The sequence below is a fragment of the Melanerpes formicivorus genome, unplaced genomic scaffold, assembly GCF_026170545.1.
Source record: "Melanerpes formicivorus ecotype bairdi unplaced genomic scaffold, bMelFor1.0.p_v2 SCAF_48, whole genome shotgun sequence".
NCBI lineage: Eukaryota > Metazoa > Chordata > Aves > Piciformes > Picidae > Melanerpes > Melanerpes formicivorus.
In genome coordinates this window covers 3208348-3222381 of record NW_027142400.1, presented here as the reverse complement: position 1 = coordinate 3222381, position 14034 = coordinate 3208348, and the positions used below count along the sequence as shown (strand labels likewise).

At 43.9% G+C, this 14034-nt stretch overlaps 1 protein-coding gene across 9 annotated transcripts in view; it reads right to left on the bottom strand.

Moving 5' to 3' along the window:
- TRMT61A (tRNA methyltransferase 61A) overlaps positions 1–14034 on the bottom strand; it is a 57202-nt gene that overhangs the window by 7753 nt on the left and 35415 nt on the right. For 3 of the 9 annotated variants that reach the window (XR_010989959.1, XR_010989960.1, XM_068160210.1), the window contains exon 4: positions 12258–12470. Coding sequence is in view for 7 of the 9 variants with exons in the window: in XM_068160210.1 (XP_068016311.1) it covers positions 12258–12470 (213 nt within the window). In the remaining 2 variants the exon portion in view is untranslated. Of the gene's footprint in view, positions 1–11035; positions 12471–14034 lie in introns of those variants that run through there. The other 6 variants (XM_068160211.1, XM_068160212.1, XM_068160213.1 and 3 more) reach the window with 2 other exon arrangements.

Genomic DNA, 14034 nt, shown 5'->3' with positions numbered 1-14034 from the left:
GCAGCCTCTCTGCTCTCTACCCAAATCAGCGCTGATGTTCCTGAGGTTTAGAATTTCCTCAGTGAAAAGAAAAGCCTGCTCAGCTCTGAGGCTTGGGTTTCTGAAATTGTCTCCTCCCTCCTTGCTTGCTCATGGTGAGGCACATGGTGAGAAAACATGATTCCTCCAGTGGGATAGCATCAGTTCCTTGCAGTGTCCCAAGAGGTGATAGGGACATAGGAGCACAGTGAATGTGTGCTCCTCCTGTTCTTGCAGCTCACAGCAGCACTGCCTCTGGGGGACATCCATCTCATGGGGGGCATTTTATGTTGCTGTTCAGCCTTTGCTTCACAGGTACATATTAATGATGGAGTTTGATTATTTGTGGTGAAGGTACAATCTCTTAGCTTCCCCCAGATAAAACCTTTAATGAAAAAAAGCCCTGTCCGTAACTAAGGTCTGAAGTCACAGCACATGATGCAGGCAGGTGAAGCTATAAAGGTGATTAAGGAGATAAAGCCAAGGCTGCTGGCTGGCATTGCCTTCACATATGCCTAAGTGCCAACGTGTCTTTTAGGACAAACAGACCTTCCCCATGCCTATCAAGATTTGCAAAGCTGTGACATGGGAAAGTCATTCCCATGTTGCCACTGCTACAAGAGCACCTTGCACTGTTCCTGCTCTTGGGCATGTGCCACTGCACTGCCCAAGCCCTGCCTCAGAAAGGGGAAGAAATTTGAAGTGGCACATTAAAAAGAGACCAAAATGAAAAGTTGTGGGTGCAATTTAAATAAATGCTTCAGAGCTGCTAAAGCTTGGGCTCAAAAATAGCATGAGGGAGGGGGTTTTAAGCCCTGGGCTGTATTTCCAAGTAGCTCTTTGGATACATTGACACAAATTCCACAGGGATTTTAACTGCAAGGACTAGGATCCAGAGCCTCTGCTCAGCCTGTGCACAGGCTTTACCCATGCCATGGAAAAAGCCTGATTTCAGTTCCATGGGGCAGGGACAGGAATTTGGGAAATGAGAATGCTTATAATGTGCATGTTTGCACAAGCTTCATTAGGATTATTTTTAGGAGTATTTATTGTACCTGGCCAAGAGGGTATGAGGCAACACAGGTTCCCCCCACATAAAAGATTATACAGTTTTGTGAGAAAAGACAGAATAAACATGTACCCAGTGAAAGGCTCAGGAACAGAGTTAATTTTATCTTCAGCTTGATTTTCTTGTTAAGTAAGTCTGCTATTAAAGCTTCATTCACAGAGAAGTGTGATCTTTTACTGAAACTGACTTTAAGCAGCACTCTGTGGAAAGAGTCTCTGGGACTTCCCAAATGCTTCTTTTTTTGGCAGGTGGTGGTGGGGGGAAGAGATATGAAAGCGAAGCAGACGTTATTAGGATTCAGTGAGTTCCTGCTTACTTTCTGCAGCTACTGTGCCCCACTGAAACCTGTTCTGAACTGTGGGGAAGGCACAAAGCTGTGCTGAGCAGGTTTGCTCCCAGTCTTCAAGAGGTGAAAGGGGAATTTGTCCTTCTGCTAGCAAATCCCACTGCTTACGCTGCCCCCTCCATGGCACCACAGTTCCCTACGAGTAGCTGAACTGAACCAAAATTCCTTGCAAGGCTGCGCCAACACCACAACCTCTGCTGCTCAGAGCTTGGCCTGTTGCTGCCTCAGTGCCAGAAGCCAGCTCTGGCTGTGGTTCTGTGGCAATGAATCCCCAACAGCCAGGATGGCATCAATGCTGCACTGAGAAAATCAGTCTCCAGCACTAGGACATTCTTCACGTTTTTGAAGCTGTCTTGCCTCTTTTATGTGTATTTCAAAGATAATGAGCCAAAAGCATTTCTGATGCCACTGGTTTCAATTTCCTCATTATCTCTAATTGCACTGGGTATGAAAAGGGGGGCTCCAGGCAGTCATGGCAGCCTCCTGCTCTTGCATGGTAAGGAAAGCCTTAGGTGGTGATGACAAAGGGAAATCATTAGAGCATTCTCATGTATGGATATCCCCTGGGTAACTGCTGAAGGTGAAACAGTCTGGGATGTTAATCAGATCAGATCAAAGACCAAAGCCTGTCCAGCCCAATCAGCCCTGACTACAGCTTGATAAGCTCAGTGCCAGTGAATGCAACAGAGTGCTCCTGTAAAACCAGTACTGGAGGGATCAGGAAGGCACCTTGACTGTGTGTGACTAGCCCAAACAGAAACATAAAGCCACTTCTTTAATGCACCTGTGATTTAACAATGCCATCTTATGCATGATGGATCTAATTCCAAGTTTGTCCATGTTATCCCATCAAATGCAGAGCCTGGAAAGGCAGCATCTTTCTTCAGGACCAGCACTGAACCCACTTTTACAGTGCATTCTTTTAGGCTCTCGCCTGTCAGTGGCAGCAGCTGGAAGGGACTTAAAATTAATGGACCATTCTAGTTCCTTACTTGTGTGAACACCACTCTTGCAGGCCAACAGCTGATTTTACCTCTTCTCTGACATTTTGTGAATTTTGGACCTCATTCAAGAGTGAGCAAATCAACTGGGAACTTTCCTTTGTTTGCTGTGAGCTTTGGAGCAGCTGTTATTGTTCTTCATCATCTGCTGGAACATTTATGATCAAGTTATTGTTTTCTTCTGAGGAAAGTTTTAAAAGACTTTCAGAGTGAAGAAGGCTTCACATATTGGCAAAGTGATTTTTTGGTTTCATTCCCAGGGTGATAGAGTTTTTTCTTTTTGCTGACGTCATGGCTTTTGGATGTGCTTGGACTAACTCGTGGGTGAATTTAGTATTTGTCCTCCGCTTCTGCTATATTTTCCTTTTTACTCTGTGGTGGTTTATGACCATTAGGTCTTACAGAACCATGTCTAATTTCCAGAAACAAGCAAACTGAAGTCACACAAACAAAATCATTCTACAAGAAGAAAAATACTAATTGCCGTCTCTGGTTTTGTTCATTTGTTTTGTTTGTCTGTTGGGGGGTTTGTTTGTTTGAAAAGACTTCTCACATATATCTGCATCTGTGGACATTTTTCTGGTGCATCTGGGTTCTGTCTTTCTCTTCCTGTGGGAAGACTGATGGGCATTGTCAGGTTTTTCTAAAGCTGTGGACATAAGGATCCAGAAGTCTACTAAATTAGTTCATGTTTAATCTGCGTGATCTAGAGTCCTGTAGATTTGTTCCAGCAGAGCCAAATTATGCTGATTAGATTGGTAAAAAGCCAAAAAAAAAAAAGAAAAAAGGCATAAATAGCAATTATTTTAAATAAATTCCAAGCACATAAGGCCTGATTTTAGCCTGGGCTGTTGAAAAAATGCATGCTAATTGTAGTGTGTGTTTATTGCATTTTTTTTTCCAAACGAAGTGGAAGAGTTGGATTTAATAGTCATCAGGAGAAAAAGTTGAAATGCTGTGGGCAGCTGTGATCAGGAGCAGTGAAACAGATACTCCCTGCAGCTGCGGAGTGCCCTGCAGGGCACAGCACCATCACCAGCCTTTGCTGAGTCACCTGTTCCTGAGGCAGAGAGCTGCCACTTAAACTCGTGATAAAATCCTAATGCCTGTAAAACAAACTGCTCCTGTTGAACCCTGCCATCACCTGAGGTTGCTTGAACTTCCTAGTGGGGGAACTAGGCTGCTCCCTGATGCAGCCACCTGCTTGGAGCCCAAGCCCTGGGTCAGGTAAATGGACTGGGAGGTGCAGTCACAGGACAAAGGGGGTTGCACAGCATCCATGCCACCAAGATGCTACTTGGCAGTGCCTCTCCTGGCATCATGGTGGTTGTTGTCCTTGGTTTTGGGGTGGAATGAAATTTAAGCACTGAATTAAAAAGTTGCTCTCCTTGGTTCATCACAAATGTGGACAAAGGAGCCAGAAGGTTTAGCTCCCTAGTCTGCACTGCACATAGGAGGCTTCTTCCATTATTAGTCTCACAGGACTGCTGCTGCACTTGCTAAACAGCAGCACACATACTCAGAGAATTAATGCAGGGTAGAAAACCAGTCAGTTATAATTTGAGTGTTTATGGACACAGCTGAGCAATCTCTCTGCATTTCAAAGGCTTTCAAATGTTTAGGAAACAAAGTTGTAATGAAAACCTCCCATCTTACAAGTGGGCAAATGTGCTGTTAAGAAGCACTGGAGTTTGAAGTATAAATCTTGTTACTATGGTTGAAAACACAACTGGAACTTGACTGACTTGCAGCAAGCAGCCATTATACATTTCTGAAGTGTCACAGTGCTTCCGCTGCCAGGAAGGTACAGAGGGACTTTGGGCATGAGCTCCTACATTAGCTCCATTTAGCCACGCTCCACTAGGAAGTTTAAAACAGCTCCTGTGAAAAGGAACAAGCTTGTCCTTCCCTTGGAGAGGATGATAATGCTCCTCTCAGCAGTGTTTCTCAGCCTAGAGCAGCTGCTGCTGCGAGCTGTTGCTGAGCACAGCTTTCCTCCCCAACACCAGATACCTGACAGCCATTGGCTCACACTGCCTGACAGAGTTGTCCCCCTTACCCTCACCCTGGCAGCCCTTTGTCCCTATCTACACTGTGTTTCACCTGCATTTCATTGCCCAGTTGGTCATTCATAAGAGGGACTCACCCATGAAGTCTTTCTGTAGTTCTTTACAATCTGTCTCCATCCTCACTGCCACAAACAACTTTGTGCCATCAGCAGACTTCCTCAGCTAAGTGCTCAGACCTTTTTCCAGGTCATTTATAACTATGCCAAACTGCAAAAGTACCAGCATGGCTGCTGGGGACACTGCTTGTGACCTCCATGCTCCTGTGAGACCCAGCTAGGACCTCTATTCTCTGTCCCTTACCCCCAAACTCAGTACTTCATTTATCCTACAAGAAATGACTTCAGAAAGTGCCTTAATTCTACTGGGTTCCCTAGCTTTTTGACTGTGTCACTCTGCAGCCTTATTCATGGTCTATTAATATTATTTTGGGGTGTGTAATTGAATTCAACCATTCTTAGGTGCTCTATAATGAAGTGGGGCAGGGAGAGAGGAAACCACTGGCTATGTGATGTTTTGAGCAATTAGTGGCCTATGTGGTATTTCTGCTTTGTTGATTTTTACTCAAGGAAATCAAATGCTGGCTGGTATTCTGTGAAAGTGCAAGACAATGTGACTGCATGGAATCCAATCTACCCAAAGCCAGTGCCATGTTTCAGCTGGTGGGGAAAAAGCAGAGGATCTATCTATAGTCAGTGACCCTTCTAATTTGAGGGAATTTGAGGTATTTTTTTCAGCTCTAATAAAAACAATGCAGAACATAAGCCTCTTTGAGTCATCCTCTCTGCTACAAGAACAACCATAACAGCTGATTTCTATGAGGCAGATGTATTTATAGGCTTGAGATAGAATATAGTTTTTTAAAATGCCACTTTTCTGCTTCAAAGAGATTGACTTATGTTTTTAATCTGTATAAAATTAATCAAGCTAAATAATGAAAATGGCTACAGCATAAAATGAATTAAAGTTTCAGAAAATCATTAAGCAGTGCTATAGCTGCATGCTCTGATTTGGTAATGAGTTGTGACACAGTGAACATTATCTAATATTTGCATCCAGGTACTGCAAGAACTTGTGGGCAATGGGATGCTGCCATGTGAGAGCTTTGCTCTGGAGGAAATTCTTGCTTAGCATGAGGAAAGCACTGTTACTTAGGAAGGAGCTGTGACACTTTTAGCAGAGGGAAGATGTGGGGCATATGGTTCTGTTTTCCACCCTACCACTGGCTTGCACAATCCCCTTACACATCAGCCTTTAAAATGAGCACAGTCCTTCCCAAAGAAGCCAGGCCAAGGACTTGTGCTGAAATGCTGCTGAAATAAATTAGTAAGGATTTATTTGAGAAATCTCTTTATCCAGGCAGCCAGAAGCTCCCTAACATGGAGGTACCACCACACTCTTACAACTGTAGCAGATGCTTCCATCTCCTACTGCAGCCATTTCATAAATCTCTTCCTATCCCTCAGTAAATCTTTGCAGAATCCAAATTAAACTGCATGAGAAATGAGGAGCCGTTTCCTTACAAAGCAGAAATCATGTCTCACACAGAGATTTATCATGCAGAAGAATCGCATTTTCTTCTCCTGGGGAAGCATGTTGCACCTTGACTCATACAATACACCTCTGTCAGAAGTGGTACAGAAGTAGCTGGCAGGTGCAAAGGCACTTGTTCAGTCTGAAGGAAACATTGAGCCTTGCATATTTATTCCCTTGGAGGCAGAAAATGCTCTGAAGAATAATGCACAAGACCCAGCACAGTTCCTAAGGTCAGGAGAAAGCCTCGGGCTAGATGACATGCTGCAGGGCTGAGTGCCACTCATGCCACCTCCGTTTTGTCCATGGCTTGCTTCATTGGTGAGTGCTTTGGGACAGGCCCTATGTGAGGTGCTCAGCCCACCTGGGCCTCTTGGTGTTGCTATAATGCTAGCAATGCACAGGGGCTGGATGTAATGCCAGCAACCCGTTGAGGGAGGGTACAGCCTACATAAGAAACCTTAAGTAGTTTAGCACTGCTGTCCCTGCTCTGACATGTCCACAGGTTGGTAATCAGCCATAACCATGTGAATATCTGCTCTCTCCACTGAAAATGGGCAATTTTCTCTCTCTTTAAAGTTCTACTAAGATCAATGAGGAAATTTTGTCAAGGAAGGATCCTCCTGGGAGCACTGGGTGGTAAAAAATGGAAGTCTCTTTCCTATCTGTGAGGCTTTGTGTACATGTAAGTTACATATTCTACTCAAGTATTATCTATTTTCTTAAATGGTTCCACCTTATCTGATGAGGACATAAAAAGACAGCATGAGAACATACTGACACTGCAACTGGTACCTTAGTTAAACTTGATTTCTCCACACAAGTAATCAAAACTCTTTCTCATCTCATGGTTTTGCATAGTAATGTATTGAAGTGGGTGATTCTTGTCTGTGTCCCATGTAAGTATATTGCCTATTTTGCTAAGATAATTTAAACCACACTGTGACACTTGCAACAAGAGCATGACATGACATAGATGTCACAGGTTGAACTGAATGCAAGTACTTAAAAAACCCTTTCCTTTCCCTCCTTCCTTTCCACTCCATCAGTTGTAGATCCCAGCCTACATGCTTTGTTGAAACAGCCTGATTGAACTGACATCCTCACTAATGAGCATTTCCGACCTGCAACTTTCAAGGGAAGCAGTTGGAACCTTCTGGGAAATTGCCTTTTCATGGCAAAAGGTCAGGAAGGGAGGAGCCTTCTCCAAGAAATCATTCTCTACCTTGCAAGCTACTGCTTCTTCCACTTCTTTCTCCAAGCAGATTTGGTTCCCAAATCCAGCTGCCTCCTATGAAAAGGTAGCTCTTGATTTTACTTTTATTATTCTGCAATAGTGCTTTGTGGGCATTTTTGAAGGGCATGGGGGACCAATGTGAAAAGTACCAGAGAGGCTACTATCTCATCATCTTCCTCACCCCCCATGTGGAATAAAGTAACTTCTGTATCACAATATTTTGTCATTACAAACGTTCATTCCACATGCCTAGGGACCAGCAACACTATGTTACAGACAATTCTGTTAAGGGTAACCACTGCTAACATACTTTTGACTCAAGGAAGGAGGGGCCTACAGCCCCACCGAAGCAAAACAAGAGAGAGAGGAAAACCCCACTGCAGACTTCCCCTTCCTGCATGGTGCCTAATTCAAAGGGAGGTTGAACAGTTTCTCCTAGTTGGCTAGACCTAGGTATGCACACGGGTTTTGTGCCGAATCAATATCCGTGCTTTCAGAAAAAAAGATGGAAAAAGCTCCTTCCACTACTTACGTAGCTTTGGCCACTCAGCCAGCACCTCTGGGAGCAGAAGCTCTGAACTTGCTGGGTCCTGGTCTCACACATTTCCTGCAGCTATCCAGACACCTGGGGAGACATTCTCCACAGCTCCACTGGAAGTATTCATGCAAATCAGCCTCTTAAGAACTACAAAACAATACAGTATTTAGCATGGGCCCACTCAGCCCCCATCAATATAACTTCAGGCTGAGGTCTTCAGGGGCTTGAATGATGCAGTGCTGTTGCCATGGCTGCATATCACTCTTGCAGAGTGCCCAGGGTCAGGAGCAGTCAGGCAGCTTCTCATCACTGCATCTCACAGCCACCATACCTGCAAGGCCTTTCTGACTGCATGTCCACATGGGGTGGCAAAAAACAGCCCTTCTTCCTGCCTTGCAGTCCACATGCCTGGCTCTGCCAAAAACCTGGCTGTACAAGCAGAGTCGCCTGACCGTGCCAGGAAGAGCTGATGCATGCCAGCAGGCGTCTGTTAGCTTTGAGTTTGAGGGCGAAGGGGGAAGATAATGGGAAGGGACTGCTCCTTGTCAAGGGAAGCACAGTTGTGCGCAATCTACATGCAGGTATGGTGAGATGCCTGACAGGCCAGTGCTCCCAGCTGGCTTCCATGTTTATTTCTATCAGCATATCACCCAGCTAACCTTGGAGTTCAAAGCTGTTGCCCTGCAGCAGAGGAGAACAGTGCATCCTGAACAGCCTTCTAAAGGACACAGAACTCCTGGGTGAGACAGGCAGGTAAAGGGTTGGATTCCAGTAAGGAGAATTATTTTCATTCGACTATTTAATTCAAGGTTTATTTGTTCCTTGTGTTGATATTGATGCAGATTCATTCCAGTTCTGAAGCTGTCACGTAGGGAGAAAGGAAATAACACAATCTGGCTCCCCTCTTTTGGCATCTGAACAACATAGTTCCTCAGGAGCACTCCACAGGCCAGCAGCATATAAATGCTTTCCCTCATGGTGACAGAGACAGAACTTTCTGGTAGTAGAGTAACCCTCTTCTCCAACTAGTTACACCTGCATGTACCTTTGATGTAACATCATGGTTATGCAATACTGACTCCCCCAGTTTGCTGTTACTGGGCCTCTCTTGTATTTGCACAAGCAGAAGCTGAGAAGGAACCCAGTAATGAGCTCCCAGAGGCCAGCCATTTCCCAGCCCTCCTTTTCCAAGCCTGCACTGGCATCAGAGGTGAGCTGGGAGCACTGAACACCACTAAACTGCAGCCCAGGAGAACACAGATTTCTCCAGTCTCTGTCCAACAGGAAGCTGGTGAGGCATGAACACTTAGGCTGCCCAGTGCACTTGTTCACCTAAATGATGCAGAGTCTGCTGGGATGAGCAGTAGTATTTACAAGCAGATCTAGGCCTGCTGCATCACTGGGCCCCCCTCCTTTCTGGGTCACCATGACTTCCGCAATCATCCCATTCACCAGGACTAATGGAGCACAGATGTATTCTCAAGGGAACAAGTGTGAACCAGAACCCTCATCTTGGGAACGCTTCCCAGGAAAACCATCTCCTCACCATCACGTATCCCAAAGTACCTAAGGAGAAGAGAGAGCAGGAAATCAAGCAGAAGAGTTCCAGCATTTTTGCTACTTTATCCCTTTAAGGTTCTTACGCAGGATTTATGAACACATCTCACAGGAAAACAGTGCTGTGCTAACAGGTAAGAAGGAACAACCATGGTGAGATACAGATCTGTAATGCTTTAATTAAAACACAGGTAAATGGTGAACAGTAGCAGACCTCTCAGGTATTTCACAAGCTTCATCTTAGTCATTACTGTTTGTCTTGTAGGTTTCAAGATGTCTAAAACTGCTCACCATGCTAGCTTGTAAGGCATGACCACAACAAGACATGCTGAACCTGGCTCTTGGGCAGAGCTGTGTACTGGGTGCTTCTCCACAACTGAGGGAGCAGCAGTGGAAACATCCTGCTTGTCAGCATGTGACTGGAAGAAGATAAGTTTCATTCCAGACTGAAAACTAAAATATGTTAAAAAGCATGGCCCAGTCAGATTCTCCCAGTGCAGCAGGAAAATCCCAAGCTTCTGATTTACCACTTTTGACAGGGATTTAGCCACAATGTAAAACAAGGGTGATCACAAGCAGAATTAAACAGTGGGGGCTTCTGGCAGCAAGCACCGTCCATGCTGGACAGTGTGGGATCATCCCTGTGACCCTGACAACAAAGCAACAGCAGGAAGTGGTGTGTTGCTGTCAGCCACGGTTGTGATTGGCAACAAAAACACAGAAGCCTTTTTAATATTGCAAAGACAGAAATTAAATCCTTCTCCTCTTACGCAATGCTTGCCCTCCCTCAGCAGGCATCAAATCAATATGGGACGATGCAAAGTCAATGGTTTATTTCAAGGGGGTTTGCATTGGGCTCTGTAGGCAAAAAGGCATCAGCCTTGTTTCAAGCTCCATGAAGACACATTGGTATTTCCATTTCACATCTATTTGTAGGACAAAAATGTGACTTTGTCCCCTTTTCAATCCTGCTTAAATGTTACATTATTTTAAAATAAAGTCTGTCAGTAAAAGAGAATCAAGTCTAGAGGTGGAATTATGCCTGGACAAGATCGAGGATCCTACTTGTTAGTGAATGAGAATCACCTGGAAGAAAGTTAAGAACAAACTGGTAGTAGCATTAACATATTTCCTCATCCTTTCCTCTGGCTGGTGTCAGCACCTTGGCCATGCTCCTGTGGTGGTGGTTTAAGCATGCAAACAAGCACGTGAAACGCCTGTGCAAGCATGGCACTGCAAGACAGCTACCAAGCCACACATACAGCTTACTGCACACCTCTCTGGAGGACACGAACAGCAGTAGAAAGAGAACTTTCACATAACTTCCGAAGAAATGCCAGAGCTGTAGGCCAAATTACATAACTGGTTTAGTCCACAGAATTGCTTTCTGCCTTTAATCTGCTCAACAGTTTATCTCTGCTGTCGTGATCGGTTGAGCTTTCTTTAAACCATTATGGATTAGCGTTCTGCTATAACACGCTGAAAGCTCAGCTTTGTTTATTTTTGTCAAAAATGGGGGAGGGATATCAGGCTCAAATTAGCAGGCAGCAGTTTATGAATGGCTGTTTTTCTGACACAGCAATCGATACATTCAGGTACTGAGTGCAAGGCAGAGCTAAACGCTGTGGGAGACAGGACTAGTGGCTGGAAAAAAAATATTTGTGAATTCATTAAATAGCAAAGAAGAAGAAAGAACTTTATATATTTGCATCATTGATCTTTAAGTACAAAATTTAATCCAACATTCAAACGGTTCATCACATCCACCAGCTTTGTAAGGAAGACCACAGAGAAAATGGTCTGAAAACTTACTTAATAAAGCTAGTTGAGAATTCTACTAAGTTTGCATTGCTGTTGCAACTGGGAGACCGACATTCTGCCAAAAGTAATCGGCTGTTCAGCTGAAGGAAGACAGTACACCATGATGCACAGAAGAAAACCCAAAGAAATGGAACCTTGGCCACGCTGCTTACAAACAGCTGTTCAGATAGTATTAACCAGATGTTCAGTGAATTTTCACAGTGCATTCATCAACTATGAGAATGGTTACAGTATGAATCTAGGTTCAAATTTCTGCTACAAATTGATGGCCGCAACATACTATTTCAAACCAAATCCAACAATTAGCACACTATTCTGACCTTCACGTAATCTCAGCGATTTATAGGTGCCATCCTGGAATGGAGTGAAGTTGTGTTCCTGAGTACTGTCAATAATCCTCTGTGCAGCCAAACACTATCCAAGGAAACATTAATCTGTGATCATTTGTGATGGCAATCCTATGACCTTGCAACTTGTGGAACCTAAACCGAACGAAACAGGCACTTTCACATACCCTAAGAGTAACACAGACACTACAGAATTTAGGAAAAACTGTCTAGTGGTGCTAGAAAAAAAGCAACAACATAAACCTGGGAAAGTAATTCAGAAAAGAGGAGGAAAAATATCCAATTTGTTTGCAACTAGTGTGCTGTTTGATTTTCCTTCTCATTGGGAGGGATCTTTATTCTGCACATTCCAGTGAATGGCTGTTTGCTGTTAATTTATCTTCTTTCTGACAGCAAGTGGAGCACCATTCCAGAGTTTCAACATTCCCTTGATGCTGCTCTGCTTAATGCTTGTGTGCTATTTAAACAAAGCATATTCCAACCAAATCTGACTATATATGGAATTCCCTGATGAGCAAAAATTCAGATGCCCTACAAAAAAGAACCATGAAAACAGAATGCACACACAAACACATAAAGCACTCCAAACTGCACAAACTCAACATGTACTAAAAGAGGCTCTTGGTGGCAAAGGTCAAGTATCCAGTGTGACCAACCATCTCCCTCAGTGGCACCCCGCTTTTGAACTGTGCAGTTCCTTGCTGCAGATTAGCACACAGGCTACCTTGGTTTGATGGGTTGCTGCTGTCAAAGCTCGTGCTAGAATTATCCTCAGTTGCTTTTCCAAGGTCAGGGATTTGCAAGCTAATTGTCCTTACATTATACACTCGGAGCAGAATTTCCAAGGTGTTAATCTCTGTAAAACCACATTCTTCCATCGCTAGGCAGGTTCTTTGGACTTGCTCAATGCAAGGGGAGAAGGAGCAGATGCGGCCACCTGCAAAATGAGACAGGTAGTTGAAAAGAGGGCAAAAACCAAAACAAGGCACTTTTTTTTTCAAATTCCCCCAGAAGCCCTCAGAATTACTATTACACATACAAAGTGAAAACATTCTTCAAGAAAATCTCCATGCAGGTTTAAAGTGTCAGCACAAAATCAAACATGGACCACTCCACGAGATGTTCCGAACCTTTAAAAATCACTACAGCAAATTTATTCACATTTGTTCATGATAAACCCATTAAAGATCCCTTCAGAACTGCAATTCTTTTGGAATCACTATTCACCATTCTGGGCTGAGGAACCAAACTGAAGTTGGCACCTACGCAAAGCCAGAAGTCATTCTCCACGCACTGTACAGAGTTGCCTTCATTAGAATCTAAGTGTGCGTGCACACCCCCTGACAAAAGCGGCTGTGTTTACTTGAGAACGATGGTATGTGTGTACAGAATAAAGTCATCTCTCCAGGCCATAGATGGAGTGCTGTTAGGGCTTTACCCTTTTAGTGAAGCTGACTAGCATGTCTCCTGAGCATTCAAGTTTACTGGGTATCACACTGGGCACGTTTATAGCAAATGCTTCAAAACTCTAGGATAGGACTTAAGTGATAAACTGACACTTGTGTCTTTGTCTATGCACAGTTCAGATTTTTGATTCTAAATACAGACTATTAATAGGCCCCCTACAACTTTCTGTGCATTACAATGCCAGCTTAACAGCTGAGAATAGAACGATTCAGATTTACTTTGAAAAGCCACAGCCAAATCTGATCAAAGAATTATAAGGACACTGTCTGCCATAAAGCCAGGGCATGTGCTTTTACCCAGGACATAGTGTCCCACAAGGCAACTGCCCTTCCTGAAAAGCTTTTGTGCTGGGGGAAGGAACACTGAGCAATGTAGCTTCAGCTATTGTTTTACTTATTACAAATAGATGAAAACGCTTGCTGACCTGATTTGCATTCCTTCCCAGCCCTCTCCCAGGCTCATCCAGTCAAGCCTTCCAACACCAGTTGTCTAAGTAGTTAAAGAACCCATGCAAGTGAGAGCAAAGCATCCTGCTAAAAATAGAGGCTAGTCTGGAACTACATGAAGCCTGCTTTATCTCAAACTACCCTTTTTTCCTTCTTCGTTTCTAAAGTCCCATCTCTAAAAAAAGCATCAGGTCTGAAAGCGTCACTGTAGCACTCCAGTTACTGTGCAGCAAGGATGTGCTGGGTACTGACTGGGGAAGAACACTTTCCATGACTATTAATCCACCATACGCTAAGCAGGATTTAATTTTCATCCTGAAATCAAGTCTCCACAGCCAGCGCTTCTTATCGTGCATCTTCAGAACAAAGTGCCCCGGACAAATAATTCCCTGGAGTGACAATTAAAAAACAAATCTAATAATCACCTGCAAAATTAATGCTGGTGTGTGTCATTATTAACCAACTCTGTTGATGCTGATTTAATTGCACACCCAGTCCGTTAGCTCCCATGAAATTACATTTCTATGTTTATCAGGGTGGCCAGGGCTACCAAAGTGATTTTGTATCAGACAGATGATTCTTTCTGTC